General features: G+C 44.9%; 1 protein-coding gene across 1 annotated transcript in view; it reads left to right on the forward strand.

Annotated features, from left to right (window-relative positions):
- LOC112411691 (retinoic acid receptor beta-like) overlaps positions 1-26,826 on the forward strand; it is a gene marked incomplete at its 3' end in the record, with an annotated part of 407,505 nt that overhangs the window by 271,500 nt on the left and 109,179 nt on the right. The window contains exon 2 of the mRNA XM_024762944.1: positions 7,996-8,144. Within this exon, the coding sequence (XP_024618712.1) occupies positions 7,996-8,144 (149 nt within the window). The remainder of the gene's footprint in view (positions 1-7,995; positions 8,145-26,826) is intronic.

A 26,826-nucleotide genomic window follows, 5' to 3' on the forward strand; every position in this document is an offset into this window, starting at 1 on the left:
ACCCGGTTCCCAGGTGGTGCTGATGGTGCGAGCCCGGGACCGCACTTTGGAAAGCAAGGCTTTCTTGAAGGACTTAAAAAGCAAAGCCTTCCCGGCCCTTCTTTTGTCCCCTGCCTGTCCTCAGCACCTGTTGCATGTGTGGTCAGAATAGCAGGGATTCTCATAACCCGGCCCCAGCCCTCGGCCAGGATCCCGGGTGACCCGGGCAAACACACACTCCTTCAGGGTCACGGGCAGGTTACTGAGTCAAGACTGCCAGAGCCCGCCGCGCCGTTTTCCTCCCCTCCCCTCCCCCACCCCAGACCCGGGACTAATCTTGGAGCTTCTCAGTAATAACAAAGCCAGCAGCAGAGTGAGTCAAGACCATTTCAAAGCAGAGTTTTTCTTGTTTGGCAATTACCTAATTTCAAAATGCGATTCACAGATTTGCAAAATCCCCTGTGTGTGGAAACAAACCGCTTCTCCTGAAAGATGATTAGAAGCAAGATTCCCCACCCCAAACACACACACACACACACACACACACACACACACACACTCCGGAGGCGACTGGAAAATTAAATGAGCGGCAGTACGGAGGTCCCCAGTCCCACGCTCACGGTTGGAGGCATGTAAATGATATTTCAATAAAGGTCCACGTGTGCGCGCGCGCGCATGCGCAAACGCCCGCAGCGGAGAATCTGGTTCTAATTACTTGTACTTTGGTTGAACTTTGGCGTTTCCTTTGACTTTCTCCCTAATGTATGAGAGCTGTGGGCCTTGCGATCCTGCAGTGAATCCACAGAAAAAGGAGGGGAAAAAATCCAGACCGGCTCTCCTCCGTGCCAACAAAAATGAAACCCAACTAATGTTGTGACCAAATGCAACACTTTGCTAGTCTCCGTTAATTAGCTGAAATTACTCCCTCCTACAGGGTCCCGGAGCTCAGGGCTCAAAATTCCCCCGGGGCCGTGCAGGAAATGCCTTTTGCTTTACAACTCCTTTTTCCTTTAAGGCTCTGCTACCCAGAGAGTGCATTAAAATGCTGTCTTAATCATCGAAAGTTCTAGCGAAAAGGCAGGGCTTTCATTATGCAGGATGCCTGCCTGACCGCCTCTAAAATCCTGAAGTCTGTCAGCATGGCTTAGCCCGCCATAAATTAGTTCTCACAAAGAAAAACATAGTATACTGGGCCTTCTTTTTAAAATGTTATCTGCTACTTAATCTAACCTTTAGAAAAATGCCAAGCATGTTAGGAATTGTGAAGGGCGCTATTGTTAGAGGCTTTCCGTGTGTTTAAGTGACACTCAGGTGTGTTGTAACAACAAGGACATTTATACTGTGTTTTCTCAGGTGAGTTAATTTGCAAGTGCCAAGTCTTCTTAACAAGCAACAGCATTATTATTATTATTTTGCTTTTATTTTGGGAGTGAATTAAACCCTCAGAGTTGCGGCAGTGTTTAAGAAGGCTGTGTCACTTGGGAGTGCCGGTATTCTGCTTTTGTGCGGTGTCTCGGTCGGTGGAGAGTTCCTTTGGTTTGCTTTTGTTTTGGCTGCAAACAGCCTCCGAGTTTATAGAGTCCTTCAGAGCAGTGCTTCTCAAAGTGCAAGCCGCGGCCCGGGCCAGTTGCTCTGCGGCCCACTGCCAGTACTCGAGGAGACAGGGCATCCGTGAGAGCAAATGCTTAGAAACTTGTACAGAAATTTGGCAGAGGAATTTTATGTCTAAAAGATCCTTTTTTTCCCTCCTTAAGTTGTACCTTGTGTTTTGAGCATCTTTTTCTTAATTCCTTTTTTCTGGAGATTCATTTTGTGTGTCTTTTTTTCCCTTAGGGATTTGTTTTTATTGATTTTATCAATCTGTGAGAAAAAAAAAAGAAAGATCCTTTACCATAGATAGTCTGAAAACCACTAATTTAAAGCAAATGGCTTCCTCCCTACCCCCAGAATTCTGCTGCCGGTTGCTGGTCTGGACCACACTTTGAGGAGCATTAGTTTAAAGGCAAACAAGACCTGTAATGAATTTTTTGGCAAGGAAGGTGATTCTAGCTTTGGGTGCCCTAGTGACAGCCACCTTTGAGTTGCAGGGTTGGAGAGGTTTAAAATATGGGCTGGAAGCTTCTGTCAGTGCAGGTTTTGGATCACTGTCTCCTTTGGCCAGTGGGCAGCCCGGAGAAGCCCCCTCAGCACTTCTGGTGCTGGCTCTCCTCTGGGCAGGGACCCATGGAGCCAAACATCCATCTCGCCCTAGCAACAGAAGTTCCTGTCTTGGCCATTCCCTAACAAACGAGGCAGCGCATCTGGTTAGCAGTTTAGATGCCACCTTGGAGGTTGCTGCTTGTTGGGGACGCAGTCACTAAACAAAACTCAGTAAGACAATAAGTAAGCAAGGAAATAAATAAAAGCATGAGGCAAAGAGCAGATCTGAATCAGTCCTCAAAGCCTGCTTTTCCCTGAACTGAAATCACGGCAGGATGGCTGGAGTGCGGTTGTTTTCTTAAATGACACAAGCCTTTTTTCCCCCCTGGGAAGTCTAAAAACTGCTTTCTTGGCCTGCCTGAGATCGCTGAATGAGCTAATACAGGACATGTTGTCTGCTGGGCCTGCAGGGTTTTTGAGCAAAAAATTCATCATTCCATAGACTGATTGTGCTTGCCTGGAATAAGGCACAAAATGTTTGACGTCTCTCAGGGGCATTTGATGAATCTAACTCTCATTTAAAGGGACTAATAGATTATTGATTTAAGCAGGATGACAGCGAACAGATCAACGGCAGGCACTCTGTAGCAGCCTTTAATGCCAGAACTGAGTCGTGAAGGGGGCCCTGGGCTATCCCCCTGCCTTGTTTCCCACTGTCTTTGGGGCGGCAGTGATGGGGGCACCAAAGGGCAAGAGGAGCACTAATAAACTTGGCCAAAGTATGTTTTTGCTACATTACCAAAAAGGCCAGAGGTTGCATTGAAGTTCAAATCTGCTTTTCTACTGATGCCATATCCTGGTAGTAATCCTAGAACTTACGTTGGCATGTTTGCTTAAAGCTAGCTTTGGCGATCTGACGGTACCACGGAGATTTTTCTTGTTTGCTTTGCATTGTTCTCAGCTTCACGGGCCACACAGAGGAAATGAAGGACCAACGATGATCTATTTTGAGGGGATATTTGAATATATATAGTCAAATAGTTAATGCTTTACCACCAATGGGAAAATTTTTCCAAAGATGATTATTTCTTGTCATATATAAGTCTTTTCTATATATGTTTGTCTGGGATGCACATGTGGCATTTGTAGGATCACGTTACAAACCACAATAGACGGAATCAATTCATCCTTCAAAACACAGCCTGGTCACCTCCTCTGGGAAGCCTCCCTTGATTCCTCTGAGGAATATCATATCCGTGTTTCCCAAACTGCTGCAATTTGGATTCACCTGGGAAAACTTTTTTAAAAACACTGATGCCTGGCTTCCACTCCCAGGCATTCTGCCATAATAGGTCTAAGATACAATCTAAGCATTAGGATGTTTAAAAGCTCCCCAGGGGGCTACCCTGGTGGCGCAGTGGTTGAGAGTTTGCCTGCCAATGCGGGGGACACGGGTTCATGCCCCAGTCCAGGAAGATACCACATGCCGCGGAGCGGCTGCACCCGTGAGCCATGGCTGCTGAGCCTGTGCGTCCGGAGCCTGTGCTCTGCAACGGGAAAGGCCGCGGCGGTGAGAGGCTCGCGTACTGCAAAAAAAAAAAAAGTTCCCCAGGTAGTTCTAACACACAGCCAAGTTTGAGAACCAGTGTATTATATTCTAATTGTTGGTTTACTCTCTATTAGGCCAAACCTGACAAGGCTAAGGGATCATACCATGTACTGTCCATAGCGTGTAACACACACTTGGTATGTTATAGTCAGGGAATTAAATGTTTGAACACACCGGGCTTCCCTGGTGGCGCAGTGGTTAAGAATCCGCCTGCCGATGCAGGGGACACGGGTTTGAGCCCTGGTCGGGGAAGGTCCCACATGCCGTGGAGCAACTAAGCCCGTGCGCCACGACTACTGAGCCTGCGCTCTAGAGCCCCCGCGCCACAACTGCTGAGCCCACGTGCCACAACTACTGAAGCCCATGCACCTAGAGCCAGTGCTCCACAACAAAAGAAGCCACTGCAATGAGAAGCCCGCGCACCGCAATGAAGAGTAGCCCCCGCTCGCCGCAACTAGAGAAAACCCGCACGCAGCAATGAAGACCCAACGCAGCCTAAATAAATAAATGTTTATGGAAAAAAAAAAAAAAAAAGATTGAACACACCAACATCCATTGTACGAATATGGGAAAACACTGCTAGTGAAATAACCACAGCCTTAATAAAAGTCCAGAGCCCTCGCTATTGATTGCTTCCAAATAGAACATTTTCATCCGTACATCTGTTGAGGGCAAGTTTTCTGATTCACTCCTTGGTTATAAGTGACTCTCATCTATAGAAAAAGGCTTTCGATTCTGAGGTCTCCCCACTTGCATGTGCTTTGCCTGAGTTTCTCCGGGATTAGATTGCCTGCAGTTCAGTTTCCTCTCTTTGGGAGGGGGAGATGCTGGACCCCCTCAGTACATGGATTTGAAGCTGCATATTTATGGAAATTACCACCCACGTTTGAAATTCAGAGCATAACTCTGACAGCTGAATCCAGACCTAACAGAATTCTATTTACAACCTTCCTAGACAAGCCAGATTAGCTGTTCTACACGAGCCAGTAGAACATGAAAATACACTCTCCCCACATTGCACACAATGTGGGATTGCTCCTTGTGGTGACAACACAGCTCAGTCCCTAGGGGGGAAGTAGAGACACACAAATAAAACCAATCAGAAAGTTCTGGGAGGCGTTTAGGGGAGGACTCACTTGTGCTGATATTAGGAGCGTAAATTAACACAGCCTTTCTAGGACTCACAGCGTATTCTCAAATAGCCATAACTTTTGAACTGATAATTCCACTTCTGAGAACTTAGCCTAAGGAAATAGAGATGTGCTGAGATTAGCTACAAAGATATTCATCATAATGGAACGTTTGCGGGAAAAATATTTATTGACAAGGAAACAAACTTCATGACACAGTAAGTTAGACAAAGTCCCAAACAGAATCTACAGTATAATTCCACTTTTTAAAGTAAACAAACCAACCAAAAACATTTATACGCATAGTAAAATGTTTTGAAGGGTAGATGCCAAGATAACAGTAATTTTCTCTGAATGAAAGGATTGTGAGTAATTCTGCGTGTGTTTTCTTAGGTTTTTTTTTTTTCAGGGCTCCAGAAGCATTTAATTTTGTAACATCTCTGAAATCAGGCTGTGTCTCACAAGCGTTGATGGGTCATGATTTAATTGGCAGTACTTTTTTGTCTTTCTTAATGATACATAGAATAACATGCATTTTATAATCTATGGTGACTCGGGATCCGTGACACCCAGTAATAACAAGAGTAACAACAGCAGTAGCAGCATCTTAGATTTTTTTTATTGCAATATAGTTGATGTACAATGTTACGTAAGTTACAGGCGACAATACAGTGCTTTACAATTTTTAAAGGTTATACTCCATTTATAGTTACTATAAAATATTTGCTCTATCCCCCGTGTTGTATCCTTGCAGCTTATTTTATATTGTTTTCTTAGATTTTTAACAAAGAGCGATGTATTATTTTGTACTGCTTTCTTGTTGATGCCATTATGACTCATTTACTTTCAGTGAAGCTGATTGGTTTAGGGGCAGGCATGCTGTTGCTTTTGTAGCTTGATAGCTGATCTGATGCGCTCTCGTGACATCTTCGATGCCCACCTTCCTGTATAGCCCTTGCCACAATTGTGCTGAGCTACCCAGTAAAGACAGTACTAGATTTATCTACTAGACCTGCCCAGCTCTAATGAATTCATTCCAAGATTCTTCTGAATTATGACAATACTATAATTATAGTTGATTCTATTCCAAAGGGATAATTAATTAATTTTAAAGGAAGCCAGTGAGTATTGTGAAAGCTACTCGGTTTCTAATTTTACCATTTAACAAGGCCTTAAAGGGCACTTAGAAGGGCACTTAGGGCTTGGAATGAAGACAAATAAGGAAAAGGGGAAAAGCTCATGTATTAATTCAACAAATATTTATTGATTCTCCACCTACTATGTGCCAGCATCTCTTCTAGGCCTGGAACAGAGTTGTAAACAATTCATCTGAGTTCCTTGGTTTCACAAGACCCATACTTGGGGGGGAGTAGCACAGGTAGAATATAAAATTGTACACAAACAGACTTTCTAAATTTAGACACTATTTAAGGTATTATAGAAAACAAAATAAAATGACATATAGTGACCAGAAGTGGGAAGGGGCCTTTTATTTAGAAAAGTCACCCGTGAGGAGGTGACATTTGCTCTAAGATCTAAGAGAGAAAAGGGACTAGACGTGTGAAGGTCTGAGAATTTCCAGGTAGGGAGAATGGTCAGCGCAATACCCGTAAGTTGGTACGAGAGCTTGGCCTGTTCAAGAGGTGGAACAGAAACCAAGCGTTTAGAAGTCAATAAATGAGGAGAGTCACTGAATTCAGTGATGTTACTGAAGGCCCATATCCTGAAGAGCCTTGCGGGGCCCAGCAAGGAGACTGACTTTGCTCTTATCGGTGGCTGCTGGAGCATGTGAGGGCTCTCGGCAGGTAAGGGAGACAGAGTGATTTTAACTTTGGAGCAGTTATCTGACTGTGCGTGTGCAGAGGGGACCCTAGGCCGGGAGGGTGGGCACCGGGAGACCAGTGCAGAAGCTTCTGCAGTAACTGGGGTGAGAGATGCTGCTGGGTCACTGGGCTGGCCTGGCAGCAAGATCTCAGACAAGGATGGATTAACAGTACGTGTAGGGGGCAGAGCTGACTTGCTGAAAATTTGGCTATCGGACAATCCAGTGGGTAGAGTAGCTAATCTGGGAGATGGTGAACAGTGGAACAACTGGAAATTTTATACTCTGGGAAATATGCCGTGTATTGTAAAGTGATTGGAGGTTGGAAGATTCTGGAACATTATTTGACCACTTTCAGCCCCTCCCTTCCCCACTTCCTCATCCTTTATGAGCAGTTTTGCCTGTTATAGGAATAGGGCCAGGTCTTGCTTTGACATTGAGCATAAATCTGGAGGGTAGGGATGGGAGAATACCTAGATCTTAAGTTCTATAAATTCCTATTCCTCATGGATTTGGGGTGGTTAAATAATGAGATGGGGGATCGCGTATTTGTAAGTCTAGAATGAAAAGCAACGTCAGGCTGTGCCATCATTAATGTAATGCAGTGCTTTTCAAACATTAAGTGTACATTCAGTCACCTGGGGGTTTGGATAAGATGTAGACCTGACTCCTCGGACTCGAGCTGGGGCCTGATAGTGCATTTTCTAATAAGCTCTGACGTGGTGCTCGCACTCCTGGCCCAAGGAGGGCTCTGAGTAGCAAAGGTCTCGCCGCCACTGCTGTTAGTGAATCTCGGCTCTGGCCGCGTGCTGACGGCCCTTTCGGTGTCCTTGTTGAATGGCTGCTTTGGGCATTTTCTTCCTTTGTCCTAAGGGAAGTTCCTTTTGGTTAAGTGAGAGACAGGGTCAAGCGGGTCACTTCAGAGACTCTAATTGAGAGTCGAAAGAGCCCTGGGTGTGCAGTGAACATCTGACTTTGTGTCTTGGCTTTACCACTGCCCGGTGGGTCTTGGACAAGTCACTGCACTCCTTGAGTTTCTGTTTCTCTTGGGGGTAAAATGGTGATAAAATCATCTCCCTCACGGTGCCACGGTGCTCTGCAAATGAGAGAGGCATAGGGGATTGCTTTGTAAACTGTCAATACCACGTTAGAGTCAGGATCGCCCTGCAGTGCCTACACTGGCAGCTCTTTTTGTGGGCCTATCCTTGCTATGTTATTGCTGAATTGGGGGCAGAGGCCTATGAACTCACTGGTGAAAAAGCAATGAACTGAAATACGCTTTCTCTTTTTCCTCCCCCTTCCCATCTCCACCGTAGCGATTGAAACACAGAGCACCAGCTCCGAGGAACTGGTCCCGAGCCCTCCGTCTCCACTTCCTCCCCCTCGGGTGTACAAGCCTTGCTTCGTCTGCCAGGACAAGTCATCGGGGTACCACTACGGGGTCAGCGCCTGCGAGGGGTGTAAGGTGAGTGCCCAGCTCCAGGACTGGGCTGCTTTGATATCTTGTCACGTCACCTCCAATCGGTGTGGTGCTCTGGGTTGTGTGTGGTGGTTTCATTTCTTCCTTAGAGCTCATTAGTTAATTCAGAAACTTCTGCAAATGTCTGATGGGAGCCAAATGTTCCAGGGCCCTTAAAATAACCCGTAACAGTTCTTTTCAGGTCGCAAGAGCCTTTTGAAGGCGTCCTGAAAAGCATCCCCTATTTCTCTTTAGAACATGCCGTCTGGTGTCTTTGTAGTTTTATTTCATTTTTAAATATGACTGACAATCCCCTGAATCAACTTGCAGAGAATCCAAGGTTGAAATGGGGATTTATCTTCTGGCTGTTTCCTCAGCCCTGTGGCCTTTGAATTACAGTTTGATTTTCAGCCTGTGGGGACTTGCTACTGTGTGTGCGTGCGTCCTGAATTCAGGGGAGCTGGATTTAAAATTCCAGCCTACGGAGTCATGGAGGCTGAACCTGTGTCAGAGAGTCTATGTGGCTGCTTTGAATCAAACTAGACAATCGTAATCGAGTCCAACAGGCTTAATTAAGTGAAAGAGCTTCTTATTTTTTTTTAAGAGAGAAAAGAAACACAGAATGACTTCACAGGCAAATCCAACTCATCCACAGACAGTCTTTCAAAGGATCTGGGGCTGTCTTGAGCCAGCCCTTCCCTAGATAACACGGCTTCTCTCTGCTCCCGCCGATGGCAGTTCAGGTGTGCTGTTTTTTTGGTTTTTTTATTTTTCCAGGTGTGCTGTTTATGCATCAAAACTGCATGATGCATTGATCAGTGCAGACACGTTGGAGCGTTACAGCCTCCTTGCCCACCCCCAGCTGCTCCAAGGCATTCTGCATTTAGCTGAGCAGAGTTAGCCCTTACTGCGTGCATGGGTCAGGAGCCAGTCCTCAAAAGGAATGGCTTTAAACCACAGCCTTTTGATTTATTTATTTTTTAACTTTTTAGTTTATATCGGAGTACAGTTGATCCACAACGTCGTGTTCGTTTCAGGTGTACAGCAAAGTGGTTCAGTTAAACGTATACACACATCTGTTCTTTCTCAGGTTCTTTTCCCATTTAGGTGGTTACATCATATTGAGCGGTCCCCTGTGCCGTCCAGGATGTCCTTGTTGTTGAAACCACAACTGTTAATTTGGCTTACAGCTCATGGGCCGGTGCTCTCGGCCAGGTTCCTCTGGGGGTTTCGTGTGGTGCTAGCCGTGCTCCACACGGACCAGGTCCACCGCAGGTTAGCTGGTGGGCTCTGCTTCTGAGCGTGCTGCCGGTTGTCGGGGGACCTCTCATCCCGTCAGGCTGGCCCCCGTTATTTGCAGGCAGGGTTCCAAAAGAGAGAGTCGGGCTACACGAGTCCTCCAGAGGCTCGGAAGGGACACACTCGTGCTTCTGACACACTCCAAAGCAGGTCAGAAGGCCAGTCTGTACTCAACAGGTAAGAACATAAACTCAACTTCTTAGCAGGAGGAGCTGCAAAGTCACAAGATAAGAGGCAGGAATAGAGGGGGAGGACAGCTGGGGCCGGTTTTGCATTCGGTCTGCCGCCCAGCACGTCTGATGGCCTGGGAACACAGAGTGGACCAGGACGTGGGACCCGGGACCCCAGCTGCACCTCACACACAGCCTGGCACATCCTGGGTGCTGAAAGATACAGCTTGAAGAATCGCCTGAGTGTCAGCCCCTCAAAGAAATTATACGAGGTTTCCTTCCTTTTCGAATCATTTGAATAAACATGAATTTGTTTACAGGGTGAGGCCAGTTTGGAGAAGTTCATTACAGCCTTAGGAATATCTCTTCCTCTGGGGTTGTGTTGGTTTGAAAGGAATGCCCCTTCTTCCAGTAGCCTCAGATATGGTGGTCAAGGAAGAGAACACGGCAACCAGTTGGCAGCTGGATAAAAAGCAAAGCATCTGTGCATCTAATTAGTGCTTTATTATTGGTAACCCCTCGCTGAACCTACTTAAATTTATCCTGAGATCTGGGAAGGTTTCAGCAGAATCCCAGTTCACTCTGTCCATTTGTTGTACAGTCTATAAATAAATCATTGTCTAGTGCTCATTTGGAAGTTAAATGAAAAGACACTCCTTTATTTCAAAAAACTTTGTCATCTCATGACCAGAAACCTTAATGAGGGACGTTACAACTCAGTTTACCTGCTCCTTTTATGTCCTGGGAAAAGAAATTATGAGCGTGTCTTCTCATGCCAGATCCCAAGCCCTACCTACACATTAAGCAGTTTCACACTCTGTAAAGTACAGACTGTTTTAATCACCTCTTAGTCAGCTAATTCCCTGACCTCTTGTTTTAATTTGGGATTCTGTCTCTTTTTAGGAAAAACCCCAACAAAAACAAAACCCGTAGCAGCACAAGCAAGTTTGATGAACTTGGTAAAGCTGTTCAGAGTCCTGTTGGGGTGTACCTTTTTAATAAAGAACTATAAGCCCGAAACAGTCAGATGAGCTTGCCAACCAGTTGTCTGACTAAAGGGTTTTTGAACTACGGGTGGGTCTCTGAAAATGTGGACTGCCTTTCCCCCTGGTTGTTGAGAAAGACTGGTCTGCATTTTGGCTTGCTGGGAAAACATGACAAAATTCATAGAACTGAAAAACATGAGAAAGCAAAAGTATAATGTGACAGCCAAAGGAAAAAATATATAACTTAAAAAAAAATTAAATATAACTTTTGATATCGTTTTAAAAATTACCAACACAATGCAGAATTTATTGTATAAAAGAAATAGAATATTAAAATAACCATAGTTCTAGCCTGGGAGAAAACCCCTGTTAAACCTGTTTTTCTATTAGTATGTGCATCTTGTTATTTTTGGTGTTTTTTTACAAGGATAGAATTTTATGTTGTATACTGGTTTTAACTTTCTTTTAAAATTTAATAATCTTTCATGACCAAAATTTAAACAACTGCATAGTTTTTATGGCTATGCCATTAATGTGGTTTATGGTTATATCATAATATATTTCATGAATCCCCTGTTGTACAATTGAGGTGTTCTCAGTGTTTCTCTACTATAAATAATGCTTTAATAAATAGCCTTTATGTTTATCTCTGATAATTTACTTAGGATAAATGAGTAGAAGTGGAATTTATAAGTCAATGGCTCTGTACATTTTTAAGGCTTAAACGAATTGCCAGGATGCTCTCTAAAAGAGGTATATCAATGTGAGCTCCGTTAGTCTATAAAGAGTTAGTATTATTGAAGACTATCTGTTAGAACTCTCTCCCTGTGATTATGAGGTAACAAATCAAGAAACAACTTCTCTTTGGGAATTCTGCCTATCTTTAGTTTGGTTGTTTATAATGGGCCCCAGGCACGACACCATTTTGGGCTACAGCACATACACCATGGGCCCCCAGTTGACCTGTAAGAGCTGGCCCATCCTTTGGCTGGAGATCAAAGATCACTTCTCTGGGCTGGGATCCCCTGCTGTAAAGTAGGATTCCCAAACAGAACCCAACTTACATCTTTAAAAAGGAGTATCCACAGTAGCTTCCGCCTGTCATGACCAGAATGACCGTATTGACTATTGCTTGGGGAAGAGAACGTTCTGTCTCCCTAGGGACCAAGCGGCAGTATTAGCCTCAGAATTTAATGAATGGGTTGTGGGCTACCTCTGGGAATGGCCAGTGGCTGCTGTGTTGACACAGCATCACCATGGCATCATAACCACTAGCTGTACCATAGTGATGTCCTGTTAGGGGATTTCCAGCTAAACAGGACAAATGGCAAATTTTTATAGGGGACAAAGGGTACATAAAATGAACATGTGGTATAGTTAGCCAAAAAGGTTTCATGATGTAAAGTAATAAAGCAGATTTTCAGGTGTCTTTAAGAGACAATCTCATTGCTCATAGCTAGAATTTATGCACAGTTTTGGCCTTTATCCTTTTTACATTTCCATTTTTGTAGCTTTCAAAGAGTATGGAATCTAGAGTGAGAACACCAGGATCTGAATCCTAGCTAGGCTACTTGCTAGTTTTGTGACCTTGGGCAAGCATCTTTCATTCTCTGTGTTGCTCTCTTTTCGCAATTGGAAAAATGGAGATAATAATACCACCTACCGTCTAATATTGTCGTGAGGGTAGAATGAGTGACTATAGAGCACATACTTGGCACATAGTAAGTGGTATATCTGCTTAGTTATTGTTTGTACTGTCATGAAATTATTATAATTACTTTTGTACACGGTCATGTAACATTGGTTATAATCTCAGTATTCCTTCTTGTAATGTTCTTTCAGCAATTCCCTATTCCTTTGTGCCCAAATCAACACTGCCTCTTTCCTTCAAGACTCAGCTTAAGACCCAGCCATTGCGTGGAACCTCCCCTGATAACCTAGTACAGGAGTTGTTACAAATTGATTCTGTAAAGAGCCAGACAGTAAATAGTTTAGGCTTCAAAGGCCACATGGTTTCTGTTACACCTACTCAACTCTGCCATTGCTGCGTGAAAGGAGCCATAGACAATATGTAAATGAATAGGCATGGCTCTGTTCCAATAAAACTTTATTTATAAAAACAAGCAGTGGACCATGTTTGGCCCTTGGGCCTAGTTTCCTGACCTCTGCAAAAGTACATGGTGATATGTCCTGTTTTTAGTTTCTAAAACTCAGAAGCTGGTGACCCAAAGCATTCATGCCAAAGGCGGCAGCAGCTGTTTCTGGTGGACTGTGGGCCTAGGACGGCTACTCGCCATCCCTGCCTGCCCGGGCGCCATGGCAACAGCTTCAAGACCACCCTCCCTCTCAGTTGTTCCTCCACCTCTCATTCCTGCTCAGCTCCCACCTCCTTGTCAATCCAAAGCCAGAAATTAGCAATTTCCTTATAAGTGAGCTACTTCCAGAAACACCTGGCATCTTACTTTGGAGCGGTTTGTGGGATGTATTTTATGATCTTCCATATCAGTTAGCTTTTCCTGCCTAACAAAAAGCTCTAATGCTTGTTGGCTTAAAACAAATGGCACTTATTATTTGTCACAATTCTGCGCAGAGCTTCTTGTCTGGGCTGGCTTGGCTTGGGCCAGGTGGGTCTAGGATGGCCTCACACACATGACCAGGGCCTTGACAGGATGACTGGACCCTCTCCCCATGTTGGGGCTCTTCGCCCGTGAACCTAGCCTGCGTTTGTTTATGTGGTGGTGGGCAGGTTCCCATCAGTAAGACAGGACAAGCACCAGTGTGCAAACCTCTGGTTGCATCACATTCGCTAGTGTCCCATTGGCCCAGCGTGGTTAAGCCTGGATTCAGTGGGTAGAGAAGGGAACACCACCTCTTATGGGGAAAAGTGGCAGAGTCACCCTGCAAAAGGGTGAGGATGCCAGAGCCGACATTTGCTGACATACCTTCTTGTATTATGCCCTGGTTTTGTGCAGAATTCTCTTCCAAAAACTGTATTCCAGGGCCACAGTGCTGGGCGCCAGAGATGCAGCAGTGGATGTGACAGACAGGTTCCTTCTGGAACAAGGGCAGAAGACAGGCAAACAATTTAGAGTTGGAAGAAAATGAATAGGATGGTCTGGTAAAGAATAACGGAGGGGGACCTGATTTGATAGGGAGGCAGGAGAGAGCTCATGGCTGCGAAGGAGCCGGCTGTGTGATGGGGTATTTTAGGTCAGAAACTGAACTTGGATTCTAGGGCCGTTTCTTCCCTTCTTTGTTGTGTCCATTAACTTCTCTGGGCTTCAACAAATCTGTGAAACTAAAACAAATCCACAAAAGTTTGAACCCCGTCCTACGCCAAATGCAAACACTACAACAGTGAACCCAGTAAGTGCACTGATTTCTTGTTAGGAATAGCTTGTGTGGCGTGGGAGTCCCTGGTGTTTACAAGTCTGGGGTGAGTAGCGGGGGAGGAAAAAACTGCTCTTGTTGGATACCTTCTCTGTACCAGGCGTGGGGACATTTTATACTCATATTTCATTTAATTCTCACAACAGCCCTCCAGGGGGTTAGGCTTTATGACCACCATTTTAAACATGAGAAAACTGAGGTTCAGAGAGGTTAAGGAACTTGGCCAAGGTCACACAGCTGGATTTCAATCCTAGTCTGGAAAATTCCTCACTGCTTCAGCCCCACTGAAACAGTGGGTAGGAAGCAGCGGTGTGTTGTGTTCCAGTTTGGGGGTTTCATGGGCAACAGATGAAAAACAAAAACAGGTGGGAGCGTACTTCAAAAGGGAAACAACCCTATCGTCTTGATCATTTCATAAAAGAAATGACATTTTACATCAATAAGTAGAAGAAGGAAGGGCTTGCAAGGCAGTCTTTCCCAAGGAGGGACAGTTAACACACGGGCTCCACCCATGGGCACACTCCCAAATGGTGCTGAGTCCTTGTTTTCTCCGCTTTGCCCTTGGTGGGTGGAAACTTCCCATCTGTGAGCCAGCGCCCAGCCCACGTGGGGAGCCCATGAGGCACAGAGGGATGCTTGATCGTGGTCACGCTGGTAGCCTGCTATTTAAAGCAGCCTTGAAGAGTGTAAACTCCACCAGCCCCCTCAGTCCCTCAGGGCTCATTTCATCCATTTTCTTATCTGCCTTTGTTTTCCTTGCCTCTGAAGAAGGAGGCTCTCATCTCCAGGACAGCATTCGGCCACTGGGCTGGTTTGGGGTTTTTTTCCTGGCAGACAGCAAGTAGTACGCTCAGTACAAAGAGTGTTGCAATCAGGAAGATGGATGTCTGCACTTAATTTTAGAACTCCTATTAAATACTATAAACGTGCTTGGTGATTTTATTTGACCGAGGCCATTTAAGATGACATTGTTTTTTTGTTTTTAATCAGCATCCATAAACATGAACATTATGCTCTGTTTGGAGACCATTCCGGTCTCTGCTCGCCCTTCACAGTTGCTTCTGCTTAGGGGTTAGCTGCAAGATCCAGTCCCAAGAACAATATGACACACTAAAGACAGTAGCAAAAACAGGACGATGTCTGCATGCTGTAGTAGCTAAAGCTGAATTATGAAGCCTGCCATCAAGTTCATTATTTCAGTCCTTGAACCAAAAAGAGTAGGTCCCCTCATAGGCCCAAAGAGCTGTCCTCCTTTATAAAACTGGCCAACAAGGGAGAACTTATTTATTCTCTCATTGATCAGACATTTACTAAACACCTTCAATGAGACAGGCTCTAGGTACAGAAATTAAAAGTTTTTATGTATTTTCTTCCCAGTGTTGTGTCCCAATGTTTAGAAAGTACATAGAACAGTGCCTGTTAAATAATAGGTACATAGTAGATATTTACTGAGTGAGAGGATGAGTGTATGTACGGGCAAGGAGAAAATTAGTGCACGTGCCATGTGCTGTGACACTTGAAGTTGCAGGGCTTGACGGGTGCAGAGAAGGAGACTCGCATCCCTCTGACACTTCCAGGGAAGGCTTTACAGAAGAGGTGGTTTTATGGATGTGTGAGCCTTTTCCAGGTGAGGCAGGGGAGAGGAGCGTTCCAGGAAAAAATTAAAGACTAATCTGAAAACAAGGGAACTTGGGATAGTCCGTGAAGAATTGCATGGAAATGTGGAAACTTATTCCTTCTCTTAAGGTTGGTTTTGCACAGCCCTGTGTAGGCATCTGGGGATCAGCGGGCATGAAAGATGCTCAGAAGGGCTCACTGCTGTGTTTCCTCAGAGCAGCCTTCTTTGGCACCCTCATTAGGTCCTTCTCTTTCACGTGTTCTGTTGTTCTCCTTTGTAGCACTTAACCCAGCTGTAGTTAACTTATTTTGTAATTAATTTTTATTGGAGTAGAGTTGATTTACAGTGTTGTGTTAGTTTCTGCTGTGCAGCAAAGTGAATCAGTTATACATAGACACGTATCTGCTCTTTTTTAGATTCTTTCCCCATAGAGGCCGTTACAGAGCACTGAGTAGGGTTCCCTGTGCTCTACAGTAGGTCCTTGTTAGTTATCTATTTTATACATAGTAGTGTGTATATGTCAGTCCCAGTCTCCCAATTTACCACTCCCCTCCCTTGCTCCTTGGTGACCGTAAGTTTGTTTTCTACATCTCTGACTCTGTTTCTGTTTTGTTGTTTTGTTGTTTTTTTTTAATTTATTTATTTATTTTTGGCTGTGTTGGGTCTTCGTTTCTGTGCGAGGGCTTTCTCCAGTTGCGGCAAGCGGGGGCCACTCTTCATCGTGGTGCGCGGGCCACTCACTGTTGCGGCCTCCCTGGTTGCGGAGCACAGGCTCCAGACGCGCAGGCTCAGTAGTTGTGGCTCACGGGCCTAGCTGCTCCGCAGCATGTGGGATCTTCCCGGACCAGGGTTCGAACCAGTGTCCCCTGCATCGGCAGGCGGATTCTCAACAACTGCGCCACCAGGGAAGCCCCTCTGTTTCTGTTTTGTAAATAAGTTCACTTGTATCATTTTTTTTTAGGTTCCACATATAATCGATATCATAGGATATCTGTCTTTGTCTGGCTTACTTCACTCAGTATGACAATCTCTAGTTGCATCCACGTCGCTGCAAATGGCATGATTTCGTTCTTTTTTATGGCTGAGTCATGTGATTAACTTATTATTATGCAGCTGTTTGTTTGCTCCCAGCTTCTGTCACACTGTAAACTGCAGGAAGACTGGGGCTGGTCTCTTGTCCGAGCTTTATTACCAATGCCAACCGTAGTGCTCTGTGCATAGTAGGGCCTGAATAAGTGTTTTTAATCGTCAATTAGATCTAATTCTATAGTAATTAATATAGTAATAAATGACATGTAATAAATGAGATTTAATTCTATGGTAATGCTCATAGTGGTATGATTTTATATATTCTATCTAATTATATAATGAATTGCATCTAAATACATGGGGTTTGTGATTATATATTCATGAACATTTTTATGAAATTTGTGAACAGGACAAGGCCTTGGGTGGCCAAAATCCAGCTCATTTCCTTAGTAATTTCTGCTTTTCACCTCAAGGTTAGCCCTTCACTGCAAATGATATGTTCTTTTTGATACCGTCTTTAAGCGAACTCTTAAGGATTAGCAACTAGATCGATATACTCAAAAATACTGTGGGCTCTAGTGCTTTAAAAAAAATAACAATCTCAACATCTAGAATCTACCTTCATATCTAGAAACATCAAGACAGCTGAAATGACAGTCCGGCTATTTCTAGTTTTAGTTCCTACAGAAGGAGAAAACACTTCTGCTGCTGGACAAATGTTGTTCTAACTTGAGAAATCATTTTGGATTGAAAAAGCAGGAAAAATCTGTCTTTTTTTTCCTTCTGATATAGGAATAAACAGGAAGTGGAGGGTGAATTCTGAATTCTCCTACAGCCCTATATTTGTTTTCCCATGTTGGCTGAGTGAGAATAGTTTATTTAATTTGGTGGCTTTACGTGGCTTTATAAATCTTTTAACAGTTACAAGTTCAGAACTGCTTGTTTAAATTACTTTGCCTGCTTGTTGTTTAAAAATATCTAGAACACTCTCATTTGCTGTTTTCTTTAAACAAGCCTCAAGTCTGTAATTTTTGGTAAAGCTTTCTCCCTTTGTCATACAGTACAGAAACAAACTCCGATATTCATAATTAACCTGTTGACTTGAAAATGGCTTACTCCCAATGATGTCCCAAGTGTATGTTTCAAGGAGTTTTGGTCAATGAAAAAAATTAGCAAAAAATCAACGTTTCTGACTTAAAGCAAGTGTGGAGCCACCAGGGTTTGGGGAGGGGTGCGAAATAAGTTACTTTTACAAAATTCCTAGAGACCATCATCTAAAAATGAATTGTGACAATGTATTATAATTTCACCAAACAAAAACAAGAATGTATTTTTGTCACAGAAATAAAAGTATATGGTTTGGGGTTTCCTGAGAGTGATAGAAATTATGACAGAAAATCATTTCTGTTTAAATAGATTTTACACCATCGTAAGTTATGATTGAGTTACTTTGGGGAGATGAGTGTTTCCGCCGTCTCCCTAAACCTTTTACTGGAGCGGTTAAATAGGGAGCTTTAAATTCTATATTTCCTTCTCCTGGTTGAAGTCTTGGAAAGAAGTCATGAGGAGTGGAATCACCTGGCAAGGGCACTCTTGTTTGGTTTTTTAATTTAATTTTTATTTAATATTGGGGTATAGTTGATTTACAATGTTGTGTCAGTTTCAGGTGTACAGCAAAGTCATTCAGTTATACATATACAAGTATCTGTTCTTTTTCAGATTCTTTTCCCATATAAATTATTACAGAATACTGGGCAGAGTTCCCTGTGCTCTATAGCAGGCCCTTGCTGGTTACCTATATATCGTAGTGTGTGTATGTTAATCCCCAGCTCCTGTTTTATCCCCTCTCCACCTTTCCCCTTCGGTAACAAGGGCGCTCCTGTTTTGCCAGCCCCTGTATTGCTCTTCCCGAGGGCAAGGCTGTGCATCCCTTGTCTGCCCTCTCTGTATGGTTGCCTCTCTCCTCACCTGCAGACCTGTATAAAATTACAGAAACAGGAAAAATACCTCACACTCATACTGCCTCTAAGTGTTTCTAAAGCACTTTCACTTTATGGAATTCAGTTCAGCTGAGCTTTGCTGCAGTTAGGAAAAAGCCCTCCAAAATGTGCCACGTTTGGTACAGAATTTCTTTGTCAGGTAACCGTTCAAGGCCTGTGTCCCGGGCTGGTCCCTCCTCTCTTGTACACAGTGAGTAGGAAGGCAGGCTGCTCGCTGTGCTACAGGCTCAGCATCCGCTAGGCCCTTAGCTGCATCTGATTCCTGCTGGCAGACTGGGAAGGAGAGCACAGGGGAGGGGAAAGCCAGTCCTGGGGGCGCACAGAGCACTGTCAGGACCCGGTCGCAGCACCAAGCCAGCTGCAGGAGATGGAGTCTAGCCATGAGCTCGGGGACAGGCCAATGGTTAGCGATGGGAAAGCAATAGCGAATTTAGTGGAGAGCTGAGCGTTCCTGCCTTAGCTGTTTTATTTGATCCTCATAAAAATTAGAGAAGTAGGTGGAAGAGGTTATTTTTACTTCCATTTCACAGGTGAGAAAAACGCACCAATCTACCATTCACGTCCTTGATTTGGAATCTGTTGCTCATCCTGACACGGTTACTGTGGAAACCAGCAAGGGTTCATTATACAATTGTTCCCGTAGTTTTCCCTGAATCTCATCGAACTCTCTTTTCAAGTCTATGATCCTAAACATCTTCATTCCCTTAGTATGTTCGGTTTTGACGTTTTGAGAGACCGGGAAGGCCTTCCCCAGTAGAGGGAGGCCTTTATCAGGGGTTCGACTGCAGTGTCAGCCCACAAGGCAGAAATCACATGTAGCCAGAATGACCCCAGAAAACCCCTTCGGCAAGCAGACGGCTGGACATGGACACACGGCTCCCATGAAGGCAGCAAAGCCACTTCTTCCTCCAGCTTTGGAGGATTGCTAGCCCTTCTGTGGAGTACCGTGTGAGATAGTTGTTTTCTGTTTTCGTGTTGTGCCAAAAATGTGCGTCCTTAAGCACAAGAGTTATACGAGCACAACACAACGCTCACAGCACGGAAATCACACATCTCTCTAGCCATTTCCTTCTTTCTGGGCTTCTTTCATCATAATAGTTTCCTTGGGATTGGAATTTCTCTTGTGCCTTTTATGAGCTGTGTCTTTTTGTTTTTTTTTTGGTTCAGTATTTTTCCGCTTCAGAAAGGTGGCTAGATATGTCCAATGGATAAGCAACGCCAGAATGGGGGAAAGTTGTGTTCCCTGGACCCTAGAACTCATCCCTGAAAAATATCTAGAAAGGTGGATAAAAATCTGCGTGCATCTCCTGCCCGCACAATGCTCGCATTGTCTGGGGTGCAGGGGAAAGGCTGGGTTCTGGCAGCCCTGCCCCATTAGAGCCTTGTTCCTTGTTCCATATTGAAAAGATGACATTCCTTTGCTAGCAACGTCCTGCCCGGATTTCTGGCACCAGTTCTGTGGCCGGCACTGTCGCCTGGGGCATTTTTGTTTGGGTTGGTTTTGTTTTATTTCCAAAGCAGCAAAGTGCAGGCTGCATAAGTGTACAAGGTGGAACTGTTTTTATAGAGCTTGTCGTCAGACTTCTCAGTACAGTCAAGGTGGCCTGTCTGCCAGGGTGTCTGCTTCCTATTCACTAGTGTCAAAATGTGAGAAGGCACATACAGTAGATTTAACTTATTAGCTTGTTCTCAGGTGTTGCTGAGACAGCCCTTGGGTTTTAATGTGGGCCCCCTCCTCCCTCTCAGGATTTCATGTAATGCTCCATTTATAACAGAGATCAGTGGGTTTGCAGAGTAAATATTCCAATAAGGAAAAGCAAAATCTTCAGTGACCCTCTCAGTTCTGCTTCCATGGAGGCTTTTTCTGTGCCTGGAAAACAAAAAAAGAAAAATCCTTTATATTGGCTGCAGCTCTGAACTGGAGCATGTAAAATGTACTTCTCAGGGTCTGTGAGCCTTAAAATAATGAGCGATGGAAAAATGTGAGGTAGGTCAGTGAGGGGGAGAAAGCTTTGGTTTTATAAAGGATTTTCATGGTTAAACAAATTTGGAGAAACTAGAGTGATCAAACAACGCGAGTTCTCCTCTGTGCTTTTGAATCTGAAAATAGCAGCATTCTCAGTACACAACACCACCATTCATACGGGCTGGAAAGTCCCCAAATCATGAAAATTATCCTGATTAGTCAAACCCAGCAGGGATCATCTGACTGCTCCTTAGGGAAATGAGAATTTCAGCATGGATCTCACTTCTGCATTTTGTACTCAAAGTGTAGACAAGCTCTGCTGCATCTGGGGACTTTGGAGTGTGGGCACACTTTCAGCCAAGAAACACTTTTGAAGGCTGCTGCCCTTGTTTACATTACTCCTCATTAACATAAAGAATTAGTCTCAGAATAATAACATTTTGAGGAGGGCATTTTTTTTTTTTTGATATTTATTGGTTTCCACAGGCATGTCCTGCTGTGTTAGATGCTCCTTCAACTGGTTGGTCCCCTAAGTTAGAAAATGTATAGACCCAGTACTCCATGAGATGTCTTTTGATGGCTTCTATCCCACTTGAATGCACAATATATCATGTTTATGATCTCATCAAAAACACTATGCTGGGGCTTCCCTGGTGGCGCAGTGGTTGAGAGTCCGCCTGCCGATGCAGGGGACACGGGTTCGTGCCCCGGTCCGGGGAGATCCCACGTGCCGCGGAGCGGCTGGGCCCGTGAGCCATGGCCGCTGAGCCTGCGCGTCCGGAGCCTGTGCTCCGCAACGGGAGAGGCCACAACAGTGAGAGCCCCACGTACCGCAAAAAAAAAAACCAAACAAACAAACCAAAAAAACACTATGCTAAAATGCTTGAATAGCTCTTAGTACGTTTGTTGAATAGAACTGTGATAGAAAAACTATGACAGTTATTAGTCCAATGCCAGAAATTATGGGAGAGGGTATTAGAAATCGATTCCACTAATTGTGGTTATTTGCCCCAAAATGGAATCAAATGTAAAATTCCTCATCCATTTGTATTTTGGTCTTAAATTATTTCCTGCTTTAATAAGAGTTAGGTGGGAAATACGTTCTGTTTAAATGAGTATTTGGTGCTTATTCTTGCCTGTTGACCAAAATTTGAGCCTCATGTATATATTATACATACCGTTATAGAACTTGTTTCTGTAAATATTTGTGGCAGGTAGGATTCTGCACAAAATTGTGAATTATATCAAAGCCTAAAAGAGTCTAATTGTCACCACTAGATATATTTGGTTTTAAACCCAAATAATGAAGTTATTTCTTTCACTACACCCACGTGTGGGATGTTTGCACAGGGTTAATTAATATCATGGACCCGGTGGTTTAAGAAACCTAAAAGAGTATTTTTTAATTAGTAAATCTAGATCAGCATTCCTTTACTGTTTGATTCTGTCCCATCCATCTTATTCTTTATGAGCTCTGGGCCGCAGAAATAGTATTCCTGGGACTTCCCTGGCAGTCCAGTGGTTAGGACTCTGCGCTTCCACTGCAGGGGGCCCGGGTTTGATCCCTGGTTGGGGAACTAAGATCCTGCAAGCCACATGGCACAGCCAGAAAAAAAGAAGAAAAAAATAGTATTCCTGTTCTCTACAATGCACACTATTAGAAATAAGAGCATTGGAGGAGAGATGAGGATGGTGACCTCCGAGGAGCTCACCTGTGCCTCTCTTACGTCCAGGTGGGTGGGCCACTGTCAGTTACTTTAGCCACGCCCCCGTGACACAGGTGGAAACTAAAGGAGAGTGATGTTTACGTATTTTAGCAACTTATTTTACGTATTTATTTTTTAATATTTTTAATTAATTTATTTTTTTTGGCTGCGTTGGGTCTTCATTGCTGCGCGCAGGCTTTCTCTAGTTGCAGCGAGTGGGGGCTACTCTTTGTTGCGGTGCACGGACTTCTCATTGCGGTGGCTTCTCTTGTTGCAGAGCACGGGCTCTATGCGCACAGGATTCAGTAGCTGCAGCACGCGGGCTCGGTAGTTGTGACTCGCGGGCTCTAGAGCACGGGCTCAGTAGTTGTGGCACATGGGCTTAGTTGCTCCGTGGCATGTGGGATCTTCCTGGACCAGGGCTCGAACCCGTGTCCCCTGCGTTGGCAGGCAGATTCTTAGCCACTGCGCCACCAGGGAAGCCCGTAGCAACTTATTTTAAAATATTAAAGCTGAAATTCCTACAAGGACATATAAAAATAATGTAAATAAAATAGAAAAAAATGATTTAGGTACATTTGTGAAACCGCCTATGTTTGTAACACTTGTTTCTTTTTCTTCAAGCCGCCTGGGAGCAGCAAGTGTTGTGGGTAGATGTGGTTCTGAGGCCCTGCTGGAATGCGGGCCACCTGTCTTTTGCCATCACGAAGGTCCTCTGTCTTATGGCCCTACCGAATCCAGTGGAAGAACATGCAGCCCTATTATGTGTCCAGGAGGAGGAGGGTGGGCGGTGTTGGTAGCATCGCTAGTGTTCACCCCTCAGCTTTGAGAACCGCCACCACCGTTTCTTTTCCATAGTCATGTGGTTCTCAGTGTGGTTGCCTCATACATATGGTTGGTATGTCTGGCTGTGTTCCCACACAGTGGAGGGTGCGTTCCCTGCGCATCCGTATCACACACTACTGGGCCCTTGGGAAGGGGTGTGTGTAAAGCACCTTGGGTAAAAACCCTCCATCTTGTCTGCGCCTTCTATTTTTTTAATGCCATTCTTCTCTGCCAAAAATGTTTCCAAGTCCCTTAAGCATACTTCCCAGGATAGATTTAGGAACAAATTTACGTCGCACCCAAAGTTGCCTCTCTCTGGACTGAATTTGCTTATACCATATCTGTCATTTTAGTTTTCAGTAATCTCCCCTGCCTCTCTGGGAAACTCCCCACATTGCAGGGCAGATGCTCTCCCTGTCTTTATGTGAGAGACCCAGTCCTGGACCTACAGCTGTCCCTTTTCTGTGGAATTGTCATGTCTTCAGTGTGGCCTGTTGAGTCTTGGTTGAGTTGAGCAATGGCAGCCATCCTGACATGCCAGGGTTGCTGTAGTGGAGCAGAGCTCCCTCTGTAGCACTTACTACTATTTGAGATTATTTCGTTAATTGTCTACTTATTCACTGGTCTTCTCTTCCATTACCGTATAAATACCCTGAGACAGGGACTTTGTAAGTCTTGTCCTCTTCTGTATTTCCAGTGCCTACGACAGAGCTTGGCACGATGCAGGCACTTCGTAGATGTTCGTTGAATGATTCTATAATTGGAAGTGAGAAAGAAAAACCAACCAGGATTAGAGCACAGTTGTGCCCCGTGGTTGTGTTAGCCCCTGCCCCGTAATAACTTGCACCAAAGGGGCACAGGGAGGAGCAGAGGTTTTGGGTAATGCTGACTGAGTATGTCCTAGCAGACAGGAAAGGAAGAGTGACAGTTTCAGGAGGCATCCTCACCCGTTGCGTTGTCATTTGCGGGCGGAGCGTTCTCCCCTGAGCACTCAGGGCCATGCAGGGCTGTCCACCCCACTGTCCTGCTGTCTCTGCCTTGCCACCCTCTACCACACTGCTCCTGGTCTGGAACAGATGATGTAAGAGCAACGCTTGGGCTCAGATTCCCACCTCATGAGATAGATGGTGTGTTCGTGTCTGCCAAGGGTAACTGTTTTCTTATCAATTATTAAGGTCGCTTCTTAGCCTCGCGTTGAACTGGTTTTGAATTTCAAATATTGGTCATTTCCCATTCGTCATATACACCAGTGAGATAACAGATGCCTTCCTTTCATTATGAAAAATACTGTAATTACTAACAAGTACAGTGAGGATTTATGAATACAGTATCTCCTTCCTTTATATAACACATTTATTGCATAGGTCAGACAGAGAGGCGAGAATCCCTTCTTCCTTAGGGTTTAATTTCTAAAATAAGTGCATGCAGTAAGAATTGCATAGGGTTAAAGTGACCCTTAATCATCCAAGCAGGGTGTTCCAGTTACCGGTGCTGCATAGCAAGCCATCGCAAAGGTGAGAGGCATAAAACGACGTTTCTTGTTTTGCTCACAGACTTTGTGAGTCGGGAACGTAGTAGCCAGGACATGGTGGGGATGGCTTGCCTGGGCCTCCACTGAGCAGACAGCGTCTTCAGTGCCTGACGTCTGGGAGCTGGAGGCAGCTTCAGTTTTGCGTCTGGTGGTTGGTGCCTCTTGTTGCCTAGGACCTCTGCCGGGGCTCTGGCCCAGAGCCCTGACACGGAACTTCTCAGTGCGGCTTGAGCTTCCTCACAAGAAGGTGATCTCGGAGTAATCAGACGTGTTACATGGCGGCTCAGAGGTCCCGAAGACAAGGGGGAAGCCCAGCGGCCTTTTATTCCTACTCTTGGAAGTCCCAAGTGTCCCTTCTGTCAAATTCTGCTGGTTGTAGCAGTCACGAACCCACCCAGATTCAGGGGAGGGGACATAAGACCCTCCTCTCTTGGCGGTAGAGCCCAGGTCAGTTGAGAAGAGCATCTGGGATGGAGGTACCTCTGTGGCCGTCCTGGGGAAATCCAGCCTGCTGCAACCTGGGGTCTGGTCTGAACCACATTTAGATGGCTCTGTCTCCAGGTGAAGTAGGTGGTTTGTTCTTAGGAGCCTGTTGTAGGAAAAGGATGCATCTTTACGCACTAGGAAGACTCATGGCTGACTCTGAAAAGGGGGACCCCAGAGGGACTAGGGCCCCGTGGGTTCCATCACCAGTCTTGCACTTCAGGGCACACACCCCCTGAGCTCAAAGGCAGGCTGGTGTTTGGCTACCACCCACCTTGAAGCTGCTGTGAGCGGGTTCTTACTTCACAGGTAACTAAGAAAAATGCTGTACACTTAGGGTGTACATAATATCTGTGTCCACAGAGAGGGGAAAAAAGTAATCCAGAAGGTCCAAGTGAGACCCAGCTCCGCCAGCTTCCTAGAAACAGGCTGCCCGCTCACCGCCCTGCCCTCCCGGGCTGTGTCAAGTCGTACGATTATTATCTTATTGATTCTAGGCGACGGAATGAATTCTGCTTTTATAAACGTGGGCTCTAATGTGAGATGTTCTCGTCCCTGTGCTTCCCGAGCTCCCTGCCAAGAGAGTTATTTATTCCTCGCTGGGCGTGCTATGCCTCTGCACGGTCAGGGTGCTGAACTCCCATTGACTTCGGCTGAAATTCTCTTGGCCTCAGTTTGGAAGTTGTCTATGGGCCTTTAATTACACCCTCTGGCAAAGGAGAAGGAGCGCTTGAAACATGCATAAATTCTGTACATATTTCCAAGGCTGGGCTGTTTAAAAAATGCTGTCTGTCTTTCTTCTTCTTCTTCTTTTTTTTTTTTTCTCTTTGAACTTGGACATGAATTTTTGTAAAGTACAGCATGTCAAGGGAAGGGCAGTGAGAAAATATGCAGGGGTATTTACTTAAAAATTACTCAGCGTGTCCATCATGGTGTGTTCACTGGTTTTAGGGTGGTATACCGTATAATGAGATGAGAGATGTTCTACTTTATTTTAAATGGCTGCTTTAAAAAATCTCAACTTTGCTGTGCATGGTCTTATGCAATCCATGCCCCTCTCTGACCATAGTTTTTATTTTCCTTTTTTACATTTCCTGATAGATTAAATTTGTTCCTATTTCAAATTTAAACACAAAACTGTGAAATATGCTGAATTTTGTTTGAATCCTTATAAGTAACTGAGTACTCACAGTGACTTTTTAAGGTATCAGATGTCTTTTTTTTTTTTTTCTTTTTTTGGTACGCGGGCCTCTCACTGTTGTGGCCTCTCCCGTTGCGGAGCACAGGCTCCGGACGCGCAGGCTCAGCGGCCATGGCTCACGGGCCCAGCCGCTCCGCGGCACGTGGGATCTTCCCGGACCGGGGCACGAACCCGTGTCCCCTGCATCGGCAGGCGGACTCTCAACCACTGCGCCACCAGGGAAGCCCCAGATGTCATGGGTTTTAAGGAGATCTGGAGAATGCTGAACTGTTTCTGATGGCTTTTAACGGTGAAGCAGAATCGTGAGATCTTGGAAATCTGCAGGTCCCTTACTTGGCTTCATGGGGTTACCGCCTACCAAGCCTGAGCTATCTCTGTAAAGGAGGCCGGACTGTCCCTGACTGCAGAATTCACAGGCTGTGTTAATTGCACTGTATGTTTCCACCCCTCCACTGCTGGACATTTTAAAGAAGCCGCATGGAAG

Source organism: Neophocaena asiaeorientalis, unplaced genomic scaffold, assembly GCF_003031525.2.
Source record: "Neophocaena asiaeorientalis asiaeorientalis breed wild unplaced genomic scaffold, Neophocaena_asiaeorientalis_V1.1 scaffold279, whole genome shotgun sequence".
Classification (NCBI taxonomy): domain Eukaryota; kingdom Metazoa; phylum Chordata; class Mammalia; order Artiodactyla; family Phocoenidae; genus Neophocaena; species Neophocaena asiaeorientalis.